Source organism: Prionailurus bengalensis, chromosome C1 (genome assembly GCF_016509475.1).
Source record: "Prionailurus bengalensis isolate Pbe53 chromosome C1, Fcat_Pben_1.1_paternal_pri, whole genome shotgun sequence".
NCBI lineage: Eukaryota > Metazoa > Chordata > Mammalia > Carnivora > Felidae > Prionailurus > Prionailurus bengalensis.
In genome coordinates, this window is record NC_057345.1 from 53945849 (window position 1) to 53968216 (window position 22368).

Genomic DNA, 22368 nt, shown 5'->3' on the forward strand with positions numbered 1-22368 from the left:
AAGTCTCTGCATCACCTCAAGAGATGTCCATTTGTTCCAGTCAGACTACTTTTCAGCCTCACATGGGTATCAGTGACTTCTGGGTAAGACTGTAACCTCTGTAGTACTCAGCCAGTGAGGAATTAGGGAAGGGACTTCGCTCTAGGAGATAAATGCCTGCTGTAACCAGACACCAGCTCTTGCAAAACATGTTGATCAAAGCCTAGCTTCTCTGTGCTCCAGTCTTCACATCCCTCATTTGATTGGGGCAGTGGGCTTATTTCTCACACTTGGGGTCTGGGCTTTTAGTTGAGGATGGTGGTCTTGTGTCCCTGTCCTCAGGCATCCAGGAACCGGTCAGAGCTGGGAGTGCTCAGGTGTCCTTCATAAGTCACTTATGCCCAGGAGTCTTGCTGTCAAGGTATGTAGAGTCAGTGGTCTTGGAAAACCTTCATGACAACCCCACCTAATCACTCCTTAGGTGTTATCTATTGTGCTGGAAGACTTCAAAGAAATAATTAAGTCCTTGACCTTTACAAGCAGGACATAATAAGGCATGTGTAAGGCAGGGGTGCAGGTCCTGAGAAGAATAGAGGTAGCAAAAAGCAGTCCTTTATGGGGTGCCTTCAGTCTCCATGTGTCAAAGGTATTCTCTCAAGGGGCAGAATGTCTTCTAAGGTTACTTCTGCTTTAGTGCAGTCTATTGTCTCCTGCTTGGATTATTGTCACAGGCTCTTTGGCTTTTACCACACCAACCCAATCTAGAGGTCACAGTGTGGTGGGCACGTGACCTGTGTACTCACACAAGGATTTGCACTTAGTTTAATGCTTTGCTGTTGCCATTTAGAGATTTCTAATTTTTGAACAGGAAATCTCCATATTTTCATTTGCACTGGGCCCTGTAAATGCTGGTCTTGGCTGTGGGAATGGCATTTCTAAAACTACATGTTAAAAAAAAAATCTTTCCCACCTGTCTAGCTGCATCTCTCATGATGCTTTTCTCTGTACTTGAAGTTCCTCCAGGTATGCCAAGCAGCCCCCTGCTTGGTGGCATTATTGGCTCATGGTGTTTCTTTCTCCTCATTTTCCCTATTCGACCTTGTTCATCGCTGTACATGGTTTATTTTTTTTTTTATGAAATTTATTGACAAATTGGTTTCCATACAGCACCCAGTGCTCATCCCAAAAGGTGCCCTCCTCAATACCCATCACCCACCCTCTCCTCCCTCCCACCCCCCATCAACCCTCAGTTTGTTCTCAGTTTTTAACAGTCTCTTATGCTTTGGCTCTCTCCCATTCTAACCTCTTTTTTTTTTTTTCCTTCCCCTCCCCCATGGGTTCCTGTTAAGTTTCTCAGGATCCACATAAGAGTGAAACCATATGGTATCTGTCTTTCTCTGTATGGCTTATTTCACTTAGCATCACACTCTCCAGTTCCATCCACGTTGCTACAAAAGGCCATATTTCATTTTTTCTCATTGCCACGTAATATTCCATTGTGTATATAAACCACAATTTCTTTATCCATTCATCAGTTGATGGACATTTAGGCCCTTTCCATAATTTGGCTATTGTTGAGAGTGCTGCTATGAACATTGGGGTACAAGTGGCCCTATGCATCAGTACTCCTGTATCCCTTGGATAAATTCCTAGCAGTGCTATTGCTGGGTCATAGGGTAGGTCTATTTTTAATTTTCTGAGGAACCTCCACACTGCTTTCCAGAGCGGCTGCACCAATTTGCATTCCCACCAACAGTGCAAGAGGGTTCCCGTTTCTCCACATCCTCTCCAGCATCTATAGTCTCCTGATTTGTTCATTTTGGCCACTCTGACTGGTGTGAGGTGATACCTGAGTGTGGTTTTGATTTGTATTTCCCTGATAAGGAGCGACGCTGAACATCTTTTCATGTGCCTGTTGGCCATCCGGATGTCTTCTTGAGAGAAGTGTCTATTCATGTTTTCTGCCCATTTCTTCACTGGGTTATTTGTTTTTCGGGTGTGGAGTTTGGTGAGCTCTTTATAGATTTTGGGTACTAGCCCTTTGTCCGATATGTCATTTGCGAATATCTTTTCCCATTCCGTTGGTTGCCTTTTAGTTTTGTTGGTTGTTTCCTTTGCTGTGCAGAAGCTTTTTATCTTCATAAGGTCCCAGTAATTCACTTTTGCTTTTAATTCCCTTGCCTTTGGGGATGTGTCGAGTAAGAGATTGCTACGGCTGAGGTCAGAGAGGTCTTTTCCTGCTTTCTCCTCTAAGGTTTTGATGGTTTCCTGTCTCACATTTAGGTCCTTTATCCATTTTGAGTTTATTTTTGTGAATGGTGTGAGAAAGTGGTCTAGTTTCAACCTTCTGCATGTTGCTGTCCAGTTCTCCCAGCACCATTTGTTAAAGAGGCTTTTTTCCATTGGATGTTCTTTCCTGCTTTGTCAAAGATGAGTTGGCCATACGTTTGTGGGTCTAGTTCTGGGGTTTCTATTCTATTCCATTGGTCTATGTGTCTGTTTTTGTGCCATATACATGGTTTAAAATACTGATGAAATAAGACTGAGCTGTGAAACCTGACATGGCCATCTCAACTAGTACTGATCATACTTTGTCTCATATCTCCCTTGAAAAAGTTGGCACATGGCAACAATTCATTCATTCATTCATGCAACAATTCATTCATTCATTCATGCAACAAATTGTTATGGAGGTATCTCATACATGCCAAGCTATCTTCTAAGTACTGAGGGTATGGCATTGAACAAAGTACCTCAGTTTTTCTGAATGAATTAATAATATTCTTGTTGGGGGAGGTAAAAAGTGAATTGATAAATAGATCAATATATAATATGTAAGATCTGGGGTTGTAGAAGACAATGCAAAGCAAGATAAGAGACTAGAGGGTGATAGGGATGTGTGTCTGTCCTTGTGCTATTTAGATGGGGTGGAAGGCCTGTTTGAGGTAAGACTTATCAGAGATCTGAGTGAAGTGGGGGCTTGATCCATGTGAAATTCTTGGGGAGAGAGTGTTCTTGACAGAGGGAGCAACAAATGAAAAGTTCCTAAAGTGAGCACATGAATGTGATTGTCAGAAAACTACAGGGAAGCTGGTGTGGCTGGAGTAGAGTGGACAATGGAGAGGAAGTAGGAGATGGCTTCAGGGAAGGAGGGCCTGATTACACAGGGCCTTGTAAACCAAGGTGAGGGCTTTGGCTTATACTCTGAGTGAGATGGAAAGGTCCTGGAGGATTGCAGTTGGCTTGCATTTTCAAAGGTTCACTTTCCTATCATTTATGCAAAGGAGCCATCTCAGATGCTACTGAGAAGCGAAGTAAGCTAAGAATTGAGAATTGGCTGTTCAAGTAATGTAATGACTCGTTTGGTTGACTAGTGTGCAGAAGACCCCAGAAGCAATATGTTGATTTTGTGGCAGGTCACAGATTGCTATGAGTAAAGGACCCACTTTGATCTTATCTCAGAGATTCTTTATCAGTGTGATTCTTTGGCCAGTTGTCTCTTTTTCACTATGTAAAGATTTGTGCAGTGGTCTTGGAGTATAACTCATTGCTTCATTTTTTTTTTTTTTAAGTTTATATATTTTGAGAGAGAGAGAGAGCAGGGGAGGAACAGAGAGAGGGAGAGAGATCGGACCCCAAGCAGACTCTGTACTGGCAGCGCAGAGCCCGACATGGGGCTTGAACTGATGAACTGTGAGATCATGACCTGAGCTGAAATCAAGAGGCAGATGCTTAACTGACTGAGCCACCCAGGCGCCCCAAATATATTTAAAATTTTTTTTAATGTATATTTTATTTTTGAGAGAGAGAGAGAGAGACAGAGCACGAGTGGTGGAGAGCAGAGAGAGAGGGAGGCAGAGGATTCGAAGCAGGCTCCAGGCTCTGAGCTGTCAGCATAGAGCCTGATGCGGGGCTGGGACTCACGAACCGCAAGATCATGACCCGGGCCTAAGCCAGCACTTAACCGACTGAGCCACGCAGGCACCTCCATTGCTTCATTCTTTTAGCTCTGCTTTTTACTAATCTGTGGCCTCCGCTTAACCACCAGGGCCATCCGGGGCCATGGTTGTGATTTCTTTCCTCACAGTGTCATCGCTTGCTCTGCAGCCATCTTCACAACAGTTACTGTTGCACTTTTATGTTTTGATCATTTGGCTTGGATATGACAGACGCTGTGGAAATGTAATGGCAGGAACTTCATGTTCAATTAGATATAAAGAATGGGGGAAGTCAAGAAAATCAAGACAACTGGTGTTTACTCTTACATGACGTCTGAGGAGAGTAATGTTGTAAATACCAGGGCAAGAGCATGTGGGAGGGGAAAGTATGATTTTGGCCATGATAAGTTTGAGGTATTAGAGGGGGTACATATTGCACCATCTAGCAAGTATTTAAAGGCCTCAGGGGCATCATTTGGCTACTGTTCTGCATTAAACTCCTGAGTCCAGAAGTATCCCAATACCATAAATCCTCACCCAAAAGGACCTTAAATATTAAGTGGCCCAATCCCCAACCAGTTTTCCGAATCTCTCTATAATATCCCGTCTTAGGCAGTCTTTGAATCTCCATTCAGACATTCCTTAGGCCATTTTTTCTCTATCCATTTGTAATTCCCATAACGAGTCCTAATTGTAAGCCCTGGGGATTAAGTAAGCTAATGCCCTTTCCATGTGTCAAGTATCAGGATATGGGCAAATTGTTTTCATGCCCTTCTCTGGGTCTTCTCTTTTCCAAATAAAATGTTTCCTATGCTTTCACTGTCTCCTCATGGGATATTTGGAGACAATTCACATCTTGGTCTGTTATCGTGGAAGATGTCTATATATATATATTTTTTTTTGTTTGTTTAAATCTGTCTTAATGTTTGGCAGATGGGACTAAGAACAGGGCTCTGGCACAGGGTATTGTATGGAAACCAATTTGACAGTAAATTTCATATTAAAAAAAATAAAAAGGAAGCTGGCATTAAAAAAAAAAAAGAACAGGGCTCTGCGGTTGGCCTGACCATTGCAGAGTAGGACAGCACCAATCTCGTCAGTTACTCCAAGCATACCATCCAACAGTGATTTTCCTGATATAAAACATACATAGTATACAGGTATTACCAAGAGAACAGAAAGCATATGTCCACCCAAAAACCTGTACGTGAACATTCCTTGTAGTGTTACTCATATTAGCCAAAAAGTAGAAACAATGCAAATGCGTATTAACTGATGTATATAAACAAAATATGGTATACCCATACAGTGAATGATCAACCATGAAAATGGATGAAGTACTACTTGAAAACATTATGCTAAATGAAAGAAACCAGACACAAAATACCACATATTGTATGATTCCATTTATATGAAATGTGCACGATAGGCAAATCTGTAAAGACAGAAAGTAGATCCATAGTTGCCAGGGGCTAGACAGAGGGAGGAGGGAATGGGGAGCGATTGCTAATGGGTACAGCGTTTCTTTCTGAAGTGATAAAAATGTTCTGAAATTAGGTAGTGGTGATGGCTGCACAGCATTGAGAATGTATTAAAAATTACTGAGTTGGGGGCGCCTGGGTGGCGCAGTCGGTTAAGCGTCCGACTTCAGCCGGGTCACGATCTCACGGTCCGTGAGTTCGAGCCCCGCGTCGGGCTCTGGGCTGATGGCTCAGAGCCTGGAGCCTGTTTCCGATTCTGTGTCTCCCTCTCTCTCTGCCCCTCCCCCGTTCATGCTCTGTCTCTCTCTGTCCCAAAAATAAATAAACGTTGAAAAAAAAATTTTTAAAAAATTACTGAGTTGTACACTTTAAAGTAGTGAATGTTAATGGTGTGTGAATTGTATCTTAGTAAAGCTGTCATAAATATGGGTATTACTTCCTGTCTGAAGGTGAGGATCTTATGAGGATTAAATGAAATAACACATACAAAGTGGTTAAAGCACAGTGCCTGGTATAATATGTTTCTTAATATGTTAACATAGTATGTTACTTTATTAGTGATTAATATTGTTGCTCTTCATGAAAATAACACTGCTTAAACATTGGTAGGTAAGCTGCAACTTTTATTCACTGCTCCCTTTGTGCATTATTACCTGTTACCTAGTATAGAGTTAATAAATACTTTGTAATGAATCTGTTTTTGTTCATATGCATGTTTAGCCACATTTGCCAAAGTGGTTGTCTTTTGCTGTTCTTTGCAGCATGTTACTGAATCAGCATCATTGGATCTAACTTTGAGCTTGTAGTAGTAGCAATCAGAGCCAATAGTTTGAGCCAGTAGTAGTAATCAGAGTGATATGAATCTCTTGACAGTGCATATTTCAGAGTTGGAGTTAGGAGTTTTGACTCAGTTTGGGGAAGGAAGGTTCTACCTTGAATTCAGGGTGAAGGTAGGGACAAAGTGATTCTTGAGCTTTTTTGCAGTAACATAATTCTGCTTTATGTTTTTATAAGAACATAATTGGCCTTTCTTAAAGTCAACATCAAATATAGGCAATATGCTAGATAACAGTGCAGTGAATATCTTCTTGGGGGCACTGGTGGTTGAAATTGTATCAGTCACTTGAAATGTAAATTAATATTTATTATAAAGGCATAAAATAGGGTCCTATTTAATAACCATTGTGAATGCAACCAACTGAATAAAAACAATAAAGTTAGAATAAATAAATAAAAAAAAAGAACATAATTGGCCTGTCAAAAACGTGGTTCTTAATGGTTTATTATCAGTTCTCTGAAGAGTAGAGGACTTCATCTTGGTTTAAAAAAAAATCCGTTCCTAGAAACTTAACAGATTTAAACTGATAATTTGTTCCACTGAACCTAACCCACAATTTCCACATATAAGAAATTATTTTAAAATAAGATAGAAACATTTTTTCTCTGAAAAAAATTTTTTTTTGAAAAATTCACATCCTTTTATATATGTTAACTAACTTGGATGTAAATTCAAAAAAATAATAATAAAAATAAATTCACATCTTTTGATAAAGTTGGCATTCTAATAACACTGAGTTGCTTCTACAACTGTATCAGCAAGGTGCCATCTACTTATACTGAGGTTCATGAAGAGAAGTTTTTGTTTGTATTATCCAGCATTCTTTCTAAGACCAGTGGAAATGTTTTCCTTTGGTCTCTAAGGAATGGTTGTGCTCCTCAGCTTCTTTCAGCCTTCTGCATCCCATGAACCATATAGTTGATCACATTTCCTGGCTGTCGTAAAGCGTTGGGGGGCTCAGTGTCCACTTCGCAGCTCTCACCTCTGGGAAGTTCCAGGACTTCTGTCCTGGCCTTTCACGAACCACCCCTTCCTCTGGACTCCCAACTTTTGTTTCTTACTTTTATCTTCTCTTCTAATTTATAGAAATACTCTTTTATTTCTGTTTGTGTATATCTTATTTATCTTCAAAAGCTGCTTTTATAATTCTTTGGGAGACAAGGCTACCATTGTTGAAACCAGTATTCTAAAAATTACCCCCAAAACATCTACCTATAACTTTCCCCTCATACCAATAGGGAGGAATGGAAGAGAAGGCAAAAGGAGTTTGTAAGCTTTTCTTTTTTTGAAGCTTTTTTGAGTGTCTCTTTTTCCTGTTTTTTTAATAGAAGTTGGTGATATGGCAAAGCAGTACATAGAGAAAGGTCTTTTGGTTCCAGATCATGTGATCACACGCCTAATGATGTCGGAGTTGGAGAATAGGCGCGGCCAGCACTGGCTACTAGATGGTGAGTTGAACCTGTGGGTAAGCTGGATGTCTGTGACTAGTTGGTTGTGCACACTCCCTTAATTTCTGACCCATTGCAAAATACTTTTTCTTCCAAGCTTTCAGTCATTTATTTAGGCATATTCCAATTTGGCAAAATGATAGAAACTCACTGTGATAAAGCCTTTTCATTTCTGTCTCCAGACTACCATCCCTAGAGCCATTGACTTGAAGCAAACCTTTACTGAATTCCCTTTACTGTTAGTTTCGATGATGCTCATTGTTTCCATGACTAAGTTGTCATAGGTATGACGCATCTTCAATCAGAGGTTCTTTCATTCATAATAGGCCACACAAATTAACACCATGAGTTACCATTTTTCATCTGTCAGGTTAACAAAGACAGAAAATCTGAAGATCTTTTATTGAGTGTAAAGGAAATAAATATTATTGAGAGTATAAAACAGGCAACCATTGGAGGACAGTTTAGCCATCTTTATACTTTTTTTTTAAGATTATTTTTATTTATTTTGAAAGGGAAAGAGAGAGCATGTACATGTGAGAGCATGGGGGAGAGCAGGAGGGAGAGAGAGAGAGAGAGGGAGAGAGGGAGAGAGGGAGAGAGAGAGAGAGGGAGAGAGAGAGAGAGAGAGAGAGAGAGAGAGAGAGAGAGAGAATCCCAAGCAGGCTCTAAGCTGTCAGCACAGAGCCCAACGCAGGGCTCAGTCTCAGGAACTGTGAGATCATGACCTGAGCCGAGACCAAGATTTGGACACGTAACTGACTGAGTTGTCCAGGCACCCCAGCATTCTTTGTATTTCCTGACTCAGCAGTTCCCTGCTGGATTTCTTCCTAAACAAAGGTTGTCAAGGTTGTCTGTTCTCATCATTATTTGTAACTAGCAAGACACTGATAACAACCTAAGTATCTATCATAGGGATGCCTTAAAAATTAGTATGTCTGTTAACCGAATGATGTGTACGTATGTGTTGGCATGGATAGATCTCTAAGATGCACTGCCGAGTGAAAACAGCTAGCTGCAGTAGAGTCTATATCATATACTATTATTTATGTAAACATGGAAGGATGCTGTGGTATTTATTACTCTCTCCATGTAGAAATACATGCATAAGCTCTTTTTGAAAGGATATTAAAAAGACTGATACAGTCTTTGATACTGTTTGATTTTTTTTTTTTAAGTATGTATTTAAGTAAAACCTGGACCTTATTTAAGACCTCTATTAGAGGTTCCTAAACTTTTTAGGCAAATGGGCCCCTTGATGACAACTATGATATTTCTCCTAGGAAATGCCTGCAGATGCTTACACACAACATATTACACAATTCTCCATGAAGCTGAAATTCAGAATCTTCTACTTTAAATTTTAAGAAAAACAATGGACTGGGTGGATTATTTCTTATTCTTGAATAGCAAGATTCCTGGGTACAATAAAAATAGAAACTTGATGAGCATGCTACTTTCTAGGACCACAGAATGGCAGAGAATGAGATTTCTCTATGAGGAACTTGTTTCCATTGCAGAGCGGTTTTTAGTTCACACAAGGCACTCAACCCCATATTAATTTTGTGAAACTGAAGCTTCAGGAAGTTGTGACAGTTGAAACCTTGATGTTTGCCAGCCACAGAGAAGCCAGATGAATTGCCTACATTTAAACTATGAGATTGGCTATATTTCTCCTAAAGTCTGGAACCGTGAGTCTCCAAAATGACTAGTATGGTGCGGTCTTTATTGTCTATCAGTGTTTCTCAAAGTGTGTAGTGTGCAGTGTTAGTAATTGCTAGACAAGAAAGCAGATGTGTCAAGTTAAATATTAAAAGTTGCTAACATTTATTGAGTACTTATTGTGTGCAAGCATTGTTTGGAACACCTGATATTTTTTCATTCAATCCCTACAATACCATAAGAAGTAGATACTGTTATTCCCATTTAATAGATTAGAAGACTGAGGCAAAGTAGGCTTTAGCTAACTGCTCAAAGGTAGTAAGTGCCAAAGTTAAACACGTTTTCTTTACTTTAGGACTTCATTGAAACTTTAATATCATGCAATTTAACTCTTCACAGAAGGAGACATCATGAGGCATTTTCTGAATTTATTTGATTTTAGAATCCCCCACCTCATTCCCAACACTCACCAAGAACCTACAGGGTTTGTTCTGTGGAGCATTCATTGTGAACTACTATTTAACATATATTCCTCACTTTGTAGGTTTTCTGAACAGTTGACTATAAAGTAGATCATGTCTTTCTAGAGTTTGGATTTAAAAATTTGGAACTCTGTTCTCATGGGACTAGAGGGAACTGGTGGATTGAATTTAAAACTTTTGCTGAGAGAAAAGCTATAATGGCCTACAAAAGGCATCCTCTTATTCATTGGGCAATAACAAATAAAGCTCCTCTTGTGTGTTAGAAATTACTAGGTGCTGTTGATAAGATGCTAAGACACTGTCCCTATCACAGTAAGGGAATCAGTAAAATAGTTACTGATAGCAGAATACAAGCATATATATGTGGTACCCCGTAGACACAGAGAAGAAAATTATGTTCTGGTAGTGAGAGGAGGTACTGGAACAATGTTATGGAAAAAGAGATAAATAGAGGTTCCGCAGGTTGATGAATGGGGGTTGGAAGGCAGATGTTCTCTGCAGAAGGGATGTGAACTAGGTAAGAAAAGGATGACATAGCTTAGTATTTTCCTGGGCCTGCAAGCAGAGGCAGGCAGGGGAAATCCTGGAGTGGATGGTGTTTGATTCAGTACAAAGATGGTGGAACCAGAAATTGTTTGCTCCCGGGACCATTGAAAAGTTAATTAGGGCCATAACATGATCAGATTTGTGTCTCAGAAAGACTGTTCTGTTAGCAGAGGAGAGAGTAGGTGGTGGGGCAGGGGCGAGGTGGAGGCTAGAAGCCAAATACAAGACTGTTGTAATCTTTGGACCATGGGATGTTGAAAGCCTGAATTTGGGCAATGGTGGTAGGATGGAAAAGAGGCACCATCCAGGAGAGAATGGATTGAAGGGGAAAAATTGACAGGAGTTATGAGTGAGGTTAGCTACTACAGCCCTGTGGTTTTCTTTTTTTTCTTCCCTCCCTCCCTTCCTTCCTTCCTTCCTTCCTTCCTTCCTTCCCTTACCTTGCCTTTCTTTTTTTTTTCTCTTTTGTTTTGTTTTCTTTTTCTTTTCTTTTCTTTTCTTTTCTTTTCTTTTCTTTTCTTTTCTTTTCTTTTCTTTTCTTTTCTTTTCTTTTCTTTTCTTTTCTTTTCTCTCTTCTCGTCTGGTCTCGTCTCCTCGTCTCGTCTGGTCTCGTCTTGTCTCGTCTCTTCTCTCTTTTGTCTTCATACAGGGCTTGGATTCAAGAAGAGTGGGGGATCAAGACCTGAGCTGAGATCAGGAGCCAAACTCACTTAACCAGCTGAGCCACCCAGGCACCCCTGGAGTTTTCTTTTCTTTTTTAGGGATTTTAATTTTTCAAGTAATCTCTGTACCCAACGTGGGGCTCCAATTCACAACTTGAGATATAGAGTCCACATGTTCTACTGACTGAGCCAGCCAGGTGCCTCCTGGCTTTTATTGCTCGCGGAGGTTGGCACTTTTTGTTTCTTGACTGTCATCACCTGCTTTGCGCTTCTCTAGGCCACTTTAATTTCTCCAGGCGCGACACATTGACTCATAAAATGTAGTCCTCCACAGTGTGTAGGTGTTTGCCATGATGGGTAAACTTTGACTTTGCCACCACCTGACTATAATTTCTGTGGTTTAAATTCTTTAATTGTAAAGCTTGTCACCTTGCAAAGCAAACTTATGTAGTTTTAGTGTAAACTTTGTTTTAAAAAAGGATTGTCTATATTAAACTCCTTTGGAAAGGTGGTTAGTGTAATAACCACTAACCCCAGTTAGGTGCCAGACTGCCCGTTTGAATCCCAGCTCTGCCATTTGCTGACAGTCTGTGACCTTGGGCAAATTGTTTTACCTCTGTGGGCATTTTATTCCTCATGGAAAACAGGGATTAGGAAAGGGTTTGTAGGGATGAAGTGAATATATGTAATGTTCTTAAAAGAATGCTTGCCATATAATAAGTGCTATATAGATATGCTATTATCTGTCCCAAGTGGTATACAGGTCCTGAATGTTTTTTTTGTTTTTGTTTTTTTGGTGACTACATGAAGTGTTAAGTACAGGAATAATTTAAAAAATATTTAGCCACGTGAAATTGAAGGTCAGTTTTAGTTATGGAATGCTTCTGTGTTTTGCTTTTGCCATAACTATTCCTCTCAGGGAGAATAACTAAAGTTCTTTTACATCACAGGCCTGTTTTTAGTGAAGTGCGTCAGTATCATGGCTGATTTAGTTTGTATCTTTCTCCTTGAAGACCCATCTGGTCACTTTTTCAGTTGTGATTTTCCTTTAAAGCTCTGGAATAAATCCATTTGGCAAAGTGAGGAGTGTTAAGAATGCCTCATTCTGTGTTCAGCCTTAAACTCCTTATGTTACAGGGCACATGCTCTGTGGAGGACGTGCCTGTTGAGTGTGCTAAAGGTGATTGAATGTGCAAAGGTCGAGAAAAGAATTCTGGATGACAGATGACTCATCATCTTGGTCCATATGTCTGTAGAGAGGCATCTGCAAATGGTGGGTGGAAACAAGTAGAGTGGACGCCAGCCAAGGGAAGGCCAGGAGGGGTTGGTGGATGGGGTGCCTGAGTGCTGTGTGGTTTGGTCAGCTATGTCCTTGCTAAAGATAGTTCAGCTCTACCTTACCTTTGCAGTTTTCTCTCCAGCTGAGTAAGAAACACTGTTTTATGTGTTAATACTTGTATATCTGTGGGGGGCTTTTCTCCTTTTTTCTTTCTCTCTATCTTTTATGTCCTTAGAAGTTGAATGTGTGAGAACAGTTTTAAAAAGTTTTCTTTAATTTTTAAGACAAATATTCTACTAGAAGAATGGAATGTGCTGCAAGCTTTCTAATTTTGTTATAAAACCATGCATGTTTTTTTTTTTCCAGTTTCATATAAAGAAAGTATTTACTACTTATTAGGTGAAATAGCTAGAGAACAGTAACCATCTCTTTAAAACAAATATAAATTCTTCACTTTTTAAAAATAGGGCTGGCAGCTGGGTGGGGCCGGTAGGGAGATGTGTTGGTAATAGGGGTTTTCATTTCTAAATTTGACTGCCAACCTGTGTATTTAAATAGTAGCCTGCAAGTTCTCAAACTCCTTCCTAATTTATCTACAGGAAACAAGAAGTTAACAGAATTGTCTACCATACGATTTTAGGTGAGGCATCAAAATATTTAAAATTGGTTGTCACAGTTTGGTTTCATAAAAAAATATTAAATTTTAGAATAATGAGTGGAATATAATTTAAGCCTTTCATCGGAATAAAGATCCCTTTGGAATGAGAGTTATCATTCAGTCTGTGGTTGTACGTTTCATTTGTGGTTCAGCACAGTGTCGAATGCTAATAACTAGGGCTTTCTGTAGATAATTCTGGAATTTTTTTTTTTTTACCAGAAGTCAGAGTTGCTTGAATGTGTGCAGTGTTTGTGTGTGTTTGTTTGCCCTGAGAGTTAAATGATCTCAGATCTGCAGTATTTCCAAGGTACATACTTACTCAGAGCCCTTGGTAACCAAGTAAATGGTGGATGGTAGGAAACCAAACTACGTATGATAGCCATGTAGCCGTAATAGTCACCTCCAGAATAGAGCATCTGTAAAATTCTGTTTTTAAAACAAACTTGACATTTTTTATCATCTTCTTGGAAGAAGGAATTATACCTGCTTTTGATCATACTTTGTAACATCATTACTAAATATTCAGATATTCTTCAATGAAAGGATTTGTAGACATGTCATTAATTTCAGGTTGAATATTGTACTAGGGGAGAACACATGACTTCACCAGGGGAAGATGGGCAAAAAGAAGAAATGGTATCTGTGTATACTTTAAATGAAACTTAAAAAATAAATCAATGAAACTAAACAATAATATTGGTCGAGTTACACAGGAAAAGACCATTACTCAGCAGGGTTAGGTTATGAAAAGTCATTTTGGTCACACCTGACTTGAAATTTAGCACACTCTCATCTTGTGCTATACCTTATCCAAAGAGCGGAGCCTGTTCGGACTTTATGTCTAGCTATTGATTTCATTAAAGCTAGTGCAGCCTCTTTGTTAATGGTCCCAGGCGATTGTGCAAATTTCTTTCGGTTCTAAGTCTTCATAATTTTTCCTACAACTGAGTATTTATTGAGCACCAACTCTGTGCCAGGCACTGTTAAGACACCACAATAGAGCAACATACTAGGTGGGACCTGGCCTTCTTGGCATTTAGAATCTAGTGGTGACTCAGCTTTTGTGCTGCCCTAGGCAATGATTTCTGTGATTTAAATCTAACCTATAAGAACTTTGTTTTTATTCTATGACTTCCCTACTTTCAGTGTCCTTGGTGTCTGTATGAGCTCAGAGGATCGGACTGAAAAACATGGTAAAATAAAGCCTTGGGTATCTTCTCTTGTTCATTTGGTTGGATTCTCTCCTGAGACCCTGTTCCCATGTCCATTTCTGGTGGCTTTTTTCTTCTGTGTGATCTGACTGCTGTCTTGGGATGGGGAACAATTTTAATACGGCAGGCAACTCTGAGTTTGTTTATTCGCTCTGTGTTTCCAGAGAATGACTAGATTTTAACAAGTAAGCATTAAGGGCCATATGGAAAACATATGTATACAGATACTTGAACACACCCTAGAAAAACTTGGTTCAGAGATCAAAACGCAAATTGAGTTATACATTTTATGGTGCGTCTTGATGAGCTTGGCATTGGTCTGAGGAGGGAATAGCATATTTTCTGAGCTTAGTCCAGGAGGAGCAAATGCTGAATAAATAACTGCAGTCTAGGACCTTGGGAGCCCCAGTGGAGGGGGTGAAAGGTGAGAGGTAGCACCCAGGAGAAAGGAACTGACCCTATCTTAGGGATGAGGGAGGCAGCTGTTAAATGGAAGGCTTCCTGGAGAAGGTGACAGCAAGAACTAAGTTTTGAAAGTGAGAATAAAAGCTTAATCTTCTAGGTGGAGGGATCACTATATGCAAAACAGCATGGTGTATTCTGGAAACCACAGGTAATTGGATAATTCTAGAGCTGAAAATATGAGCATATGAGGTCAGAAAAGTGGGTGGGGGCAAAAGTTAAACACCATGAAATTCAAATACAGGGCATTGAATAAACATCAAAGTCAATACTAATTTTTTTTTTTTACATTTATTCATTTTTGAGAGACAGAGCACAAGCCGGGGAGGGGCAGAGGGAGAGGGAGACACAGAATCCGAAGCAGGCTCCAGACTCTCGAGCTGTCAGCACAGAGCCCGACGTGGGGCTCAAGCTCACAAACTGTGAGATCATGACCTGAGCAGAAGTTGGACGCTTAACCGACTGAGTCACCCAGGTGCCCCAACATCAAAGTTAATATTAGAAATGAGTTAGAAAGCTTAAAATGTAAAACTTTGAGTTTGAAAGAATAACTTATTTTTTAACTTTTTAACCAACACTTTAAAATTAACTTAATTTTTAACATGTTTAGATCTACTTTAGATATTAAACTGTGATTTCTCTCTATTTGGGCATGTCTCATACACTTTAAGATACACTTAGCTCCTTTGCTGTTGCCACTTAATTAGAAGTCTATAAAGTAAGGCATAGGATGAAGCTGTCTTCAAATCCTAATTTTAGATGGAAGGAGAGCCTCCTTCCCTAATTTATGAAACAGGTATCTTGGGAATTGGATGGATTGAGAACATTCATTGCAAAGCTTTATCCAAAGCATCTAAAGCATACTTTGCTAGTTTTTTTTTTTCAAATTAAAAAAAACTTATTTATTTATTTTGAGGGAGAGCAAGAGCACAAGTGTGGGAGGGACAGAGAGAAGGAGAGACAGAATCCCAAGCACTGCTCCATCAGTGCAAAAGCCCAATGTGGGGCTCAGACTCACAAACTGTGAGATCATGACCTGAGCCACGGTCAAGAGTCAGATGCTTAACTGACTGTGCCACTCAGGCACCCTTTTTTCTAGTTTGTTAATGAAACAATTGCTTGGCCTTTACTAAATACACAGCACTATATCAGAACAGTAATGTGGTGGAAAAAGCGCGGACTTATAACTGAATATTATTATGTAATTTATTAGCTGTGTAGTCTTGAGCAAGCAAACTTACCTTTCTTGGATTCTTTTTCCTCATCCATAGAATTAGTAGCAGTATGTATGGCATAGGTTCACGAGGATTGGCTAACAAATATGACGCTCTTAGTGGAATCCTAAAACGTAGTAGGTGGTCACATGATAGTACGTGTTATTATGTACCGATGTTGTATATACATACATACAACCACATGTTGATGCTGATACAGATGTTAGAACTTAGCATTTCATTAATAAATGGCTGATAAACTTAAAAATGTCATTTTAATAAGCAAAGATCTTCATATTCATCCCTCATTAAGTACACCTGGGGAAAGTAGAACTAAACAAAATTCCCCAGCCTCCATTAAACCTTACCTACTAATATAAAACAAAACAATATAAAACTCTGATGACTGCCCTAGTGCTAGGAAGAAAAACCCAGATTTTGTGAAGGTGAACAAGTTGATTAGGGTTAAGAGGAGAGTAAGATGTGGGAAAAGTGCAGAGAATTTAATTTTATCATTTGACACTGACTTTATAAAAATGGTACATGATTACTATAAAGCATTCAAGCCATATGGCAAAATATAAGGGAAAGGAGCTAGTCACCTAAAATCCCAGTAGCCAGAAGTAATCAGGGTTAACAGTTGAGAACCTGTCATTCTAGACCCCTCCTCACGCACATAGGTACCTGAAAGTGTGTAAGTGTGGCTCCCATACTTGATGTACTTTTAAAAATATTTAATTTTACTTAAGTTTAACAATAGCAGAGCTAAAGTGAACCTGAAGGAATTATTACTGAATTTCAGATAAAATCTTTCTTCATCACCCAGGATATTCTTGGGAGAGCTCTTTAAGATTATGAAAGCCATTAGGAGTTGACATATTTGTTTTTTTATTTCATACTTCAAATTGAGACAGAGAGATATTGTCTTTCTTCAGTGAACAGTAAGAAGATTAATGTACTTAGGCTTCCTCCCACCTCTTTTCCCTTCCCTCCGTCTCAGTTTTCAATGGTTTTTGTTGCTAAAATCTATTATAAGTTTTCTTCTGTAACCTGAATTTCCAATTTTTTTTTGTCTTACATCTAAAAGATTTAAATGAATTCTGTGGCCTGGTTTTCTCACACAGTACCACATCTCTGTTTCTTTTATTTTGACGATTCTTCTCGTTACTTCTGTGAATAGACTAGAAACCATCAAATTATACACTTGAAACAAGTGAATTGTTTGGCATATGAATTATATCTGAATAAAGCTGTGCTGCTTTTTACCACGGCTTTTCCATTCATCATTACTGTGGTCAGCTGGATCTTACTGGATAATTTCCTCCTGCTGTTCTTTCCCTCCTTCCTTCCCTCCGTTCTAACAGAGGGGCTCATGTGATGCCCTCTTCCCTGAGTTTTCACGTTTGAGAACGTCTCCTCATCATTTAGCAGGTTCAGCTGGCCGTGATATTCCTGAGTGACCTCTGTGTCCTTCGGCACTTTGCAGCCTCTGTTTCATCTTGTTCCGACCTGGATTATTGCTCTGCAAAGCCCTGAGGCCAGTGTGACTTTTGACTATGATTTTTTTTTCTTCCTGTATAGACTTCCTGAAGAATTGTTTCCTCATACTTGAAGTAAATAGACCATCTCAGTGTTGTTTCTTGTCCTCCCTCCTATAGGTACTGTGTCCTTTTGATCTCCAATTCAGTTCTTTTCCTTTCAGGAAAGTTCTCCTGTATTATATCTTTTTTGTCCTTTTGTTCAGTTTTTCTATTTTAAGAAAATATATCCACTTACAGTGGATATTATTGAATATTCTTTGTGTTTATCATATTTTAAAGTTTCATGTTTTTTGTGTTTCCTTTTGCCTTCATCTATGTTCAGACCTCTTTTCTTGAGGGCAAGGGAGGGCAAAACTTTGTTTTTATTCCCTAATGATGTCACAGTTTCCTTACGTTTATGTGCTGTATGTGCTAATGCTGCCAGGCCTTTGCACTCCCTGTGCCCTCTACCTGCAGCACTGTGCCTTGAGATGGTCATGAGGATGCTCCATTCACATCTTTACTCAGATATCCCCTCCTTGCCGAGTCCTTCTGGGACCATCCTGTCTACCCATTTCATTCTTTCTTCTTACCTTATAATCATGTAACTTACAGATTGATCTGGATGTTGATATTTTATACCTTCCTGTACCTACAATTATGTTTGACATGTAGAAAAAGCTTATAAATACTTGCCTGATGGTAGGTCTCACCTACCATGTATATGTACACCATATACCTGGGAGCTGAGCCCATGGTGGGCCATACTCAGCCTCTGTTCTTTTATTTGGGGCAAAAATACGGGCCTGTGGTGAAATCATTTACAAGTTCCTTTTGTCTCAAGTGAGATATAGTGGGACCAGTTTTCCTTTAATTTGTTTATATTGGGACTTGGGTCCCCATATAACAGGTAAACAAAATTCTTAAAGAGAAGGGCCTTTAAGCAAAGGATTTACAGTTAACAGCTCCTTCTTCAATGCAGTATGCATATTCCTTTACTGGCAAAAGGGCTCCATAATTTTTAACTTGTTTAAGAACACAGGTTATAAGCTATGAGTTTCATCTATATCCTTAAACAGGAAAAATCATTGCACTGATGCCAGAGGACCTCAACACCATTTGGGGATTTCCCCAAGAATCCCTACCTAATAGGAATTCATCTTTTAACTAAGCCACTTAGAAGATCCAAACTTATGGTTTAAACCCAAATTTTCTGTAGTATGTCTTCTATCAGTGGATCCCGAAGTAGTGATTATAGCATGTCCAGGTTTTTAAATCATTTACTACTAACCTATGAGCTCCTTGAGAGCAGGAACTATTTATTACAACTCTAAGATACATAATAGAAGAGTTCCAAGTGTCCCTGGAAGATTTCAGTGAGCAGGAAGTAGGTCCTAAGCTCTCAGCACAGTGGGAAATGTGGAGCTCACAAAGTGATATGATGTAGCTTAAGCTCTTGTTTGCCAACATCTGGAGCACAGCTGTGTCTTAGTCTTTTCACCATCTGTTAATAAAAACTGGAAGAAGTGGAATATGGAGGTCTTGGATACACATACAAGTAAATATTGTGCAAACAGATAAGGTAGTTATAAGATGTAAGACGGAAAAGGCCTTCATCGAGCAGGTTTTGACGGTGATTAATTTTAAGTTGCTAGTGAGCCTTCTGCTTGGTGGTATGAATAGTTTGAATGCCCCTGTGTTAAGGAAGACTATGGTAGAATAACTACCTGCTTTGAACTTCAGTTAATCATTCAGTGATTAATTGTGATGGATTATGGCTTACATATTTTTAACTTGGTTCTTGCTTTCCCAACAGCTGGGAAGAGATGGCTGGTCAGAAGCAACCGTGTTGGCCCCAGATCCTAATGCACATAGGAAGGGGGCCTGGTGTTGTGTGGCCTTTTCATACGTTGCCAGCCCCAGGCGGTTGTTAGAAGTTGCCCTTTAAAACTGCGCTTCTATTTCCATCAAGCAGAGGGCTTGCTTTTCTGCCTGGGAATGTGGTGGTGGACTCTGGCTCTCTGCCCTTCCTCTGGAATGAATGCACAACAAATTAGAAAAACAGAAGTGTCCTAGTTCCCCATTCCCCTCCACTGTCTCAGCTTGTTGCTGTGGCACCTCCTGCTTCACCGGCCCTCCCTCAGGCTCTTGGCATGGCTGAGAGGAGCAGATGCCAAGGCCCGGTGGCTGGCACGTCAGGGATTTAGCGACATCTTCCTGCACATGGTGAATCTTTTTTGGGAGGGAGGCTGTCTAAAAAATAACCTGTAGGCACCACAATTAGTGATATAGCATGGTGGATTTTGGGAGAAATTTAACTGCATGAAATTTCAGCTTTCAACATGGATTGGCTATTTGATTAAGCAGGACATGGTAGCTTTTCTAGGCTACGAGGGAGAGGGGACAGCTTAGTATGGAAGCATGAGGTAGGTTTTCTGTACTCCTGGTGAGAAACCACGTGATGGAGTGAGCAGTCTCATATGTGTCATTACAGGGAGGAAAGCAAGCTCTCCGGGCTTAAATGTGTTCATTATTTTGCTTTGCCTGTTGGATTTTCTGGTTTCCTCAACAATTAATGGAATATATTCACTTGGATTAGGTTATCTAGGGAGACTGGGATTCTGCTTGTTAGTCATTTAGAAAATATGTGTTTCAGGATTACTTTTCGTGAAAATAAAAGTACACCACAATTTATTGCAGTTCTTTCTAAATTGAAGAATTATGCATGCTGCCACCTGTTGACAGAATTAGAGTGTACATTTAGTCTACTTGGTCAGTAATCCCTGCCTACCAGAATACCAAATCCACATGAAATCTGACTATTCTGTGGAATCTGACTCTTCCACATGGAACAGGGGCTACAAGCAAGCATGTTTAAAGAATACGCACCCACAGCTAGAGTGGCAAATTCTCTTGGGCCCACCTGTGTAGCCATAGCCTGTCTAGTCTGAATCTCTTAGAAGATAACCTCTTAGAATGTACTTTTGAATGCTTTATGTATGCATGCATCTAAGTACTTTCATGTCAAGAATGGCTATTCTTATTTAGAGGCAGATTTTCCATTACAAGATTTACGGATCATGCTTTAAATTCCATACATCTGCTAATTATTTGTTTCCTTTCAGATTCCAATATCCTTGCAATTTGAGACACCAAGGAAGTAAATCTTACACCATGAGTAGATCTTTGGAAGAGAACACGGATCAGTGGATGTCAGATGTTAACTAAAGAGCAAAATACCCACATGTTTCCTCACCAAAGTTAAAGTGAACATCTCATGCCCTGATACTGGGACACTCTTGGTTGATAAATAGTTTTCACAGTCTTCATATTGTGATCCTCTGACAATATGTTCACTTAAAAAAATACATGTATGTGGTTGGATAATGACTCTTCGCTAAAAATGGTTTAAAATGTCCTGGTCAGGTTGTACCTTATCTGACAGTCTGTTCTTGGCAGCTGATTGATGTGAGAATTACATCTTTGATTTGTTCAGCCCAACTTGAGACACTGATATAAATCACTTCAAAGGATGCTGCCTTTTAGGACACCATTTCATATTGTGTGCCCTGAAGCTTTACATTAGGATGTGTAAGCTGAAGAATATTCATATCTTAAGAGTCTTGTAGACAGATAACCGCCTCTCCTTACTTTGTGGAGCCTTTGCCTTCTGCCTAACCAGGGTGACACAGAGCCCCTCTCTAGGACCTGTGATCCCCCAGGTTTTTGACTCTGCACCCCAAACTTCTGTGAGAGCCCCAGCCCACTGCCAGGGCCTTTGTGACATCTTCAGAGATTAGGACACCACACCTGCCCTAACAATTACGCTATTTGAAGCTAGTCACTTCCAACTGGGTCTTTTATGTCTGTGATACTTGGTTATTAAGGGAAAGGTAAGCCATCCCTCAGTGTCCTTTTTTCTTCTTTATCCTTTTCTCTTTCTCCATTACTGATTCTCCTCTTCCTCCCCCCCCCCCCGCCAAATCTTTACTTTTCCACTGTACCCTCTGGGATTCTCTTTCCTTATAACCTTCTCCACCTTCCTCCTCACACCTACTCTGTCTCTGCAGAATACCCTACCTTCTGCCTTAAAGTAAACCTAGGTCTCCCCTTCACATGTGACCTTCCTGTCACACCTCCTGTTATTGAGGAGACTTGTTCTCTTATATGAACATACTGTGTTTGGTGATGGTGATGGCACTATCCTGTCTCCCCACTGCTCCTTTCATACTTTTATAAAGGTTCACACTTACCCGTCATGTCTTTCTTGTTATCAGACTTGCTGTCTGTCCTTTTACCTCTGGTCCCACATGGTCTTCATTTTCCCCCAGTGTTGGCTCTTTGCCCCACTTGCCACACCTCCTCCCACCCTGTGCCGGCCACTGTGCTGGGATTTACATACAGAAATTTGTTTGTTCCTCACAACTTTCTGGATTGGGCATTACCAGGCTCACTTTATGGGTGCAGAGAGGTGGGTAACCAGGGTCGCAACGTGAGCAGGTGGCATAGTTGCACCTCAGACCAAGGCAGTGTGTCTCTGGAGCCTGTATTTCTGTCTGCTAAGATATTTTTCCCTAGTGTGCTTCATGTCGTGTGTACCTTCAATGCCTGTCAGTAGGGAATTGGTTAAATTGTGGTTCATCCAAACCATGGAGTACTCCACAGTTATTAGAGCAAGAGAGCAATGCGTATGTATAGAAAAGAATCTCCAAGATCTATGAAAAGAAAAAAGCAAGGTGCAGAACATTTGTGTATGTGTGGAGAGAATCTGACATGTCTGTGTCATGTCAGCACCCCGAAGCCACGCAGGATTTGGATTTCTCCAGTCATTTTGTATACTGACTGCTGTATACTGTATACTGTATAGTAGACTATTGACTACTGTAGCTGTCACGAGCAGGTATTTCTCACAGGCTGCGCTTTTCCCCGTGGGAGGAAGGCAGCATCGTGTGGTATGTGATGTGTGATTCTGGAGTCAGCACTCGGTT

The 22368-nt window shown here is 40.1% G+C and overlaps 1 protein-coding gene across 5 annotated transcripts in view; it reads left to right on the forward strand.

Annotated features, from left to right (window-relative positions):
• The window catches only part of AK4 (adenylate kinase 4), a 75839-nt gene that overhangs the window by 34903 nt on the left and 18568 nt on the right, over nucleotides 1–22368 (forward strand). For 4 of the 5 annotated variants that reach the window (XM_043575186.1, XM_043575190.1, XM_043575188.1 and 1 more), the window contains one exon: nucleotides 7565–7684. The exons of the other annotated variant lie outside the window; for it this stretch is intronic. In XM_043575186.1, the coding sequence (XP_043431121.1) occupies nucleotides 7565–7684 (120 nt within the window). The remainder of the gene's footprint in view (nucleotides 1–7564; nucleotides 7685–22368) is intronic. 5 annotated transcript variants of the gene reach the window in all.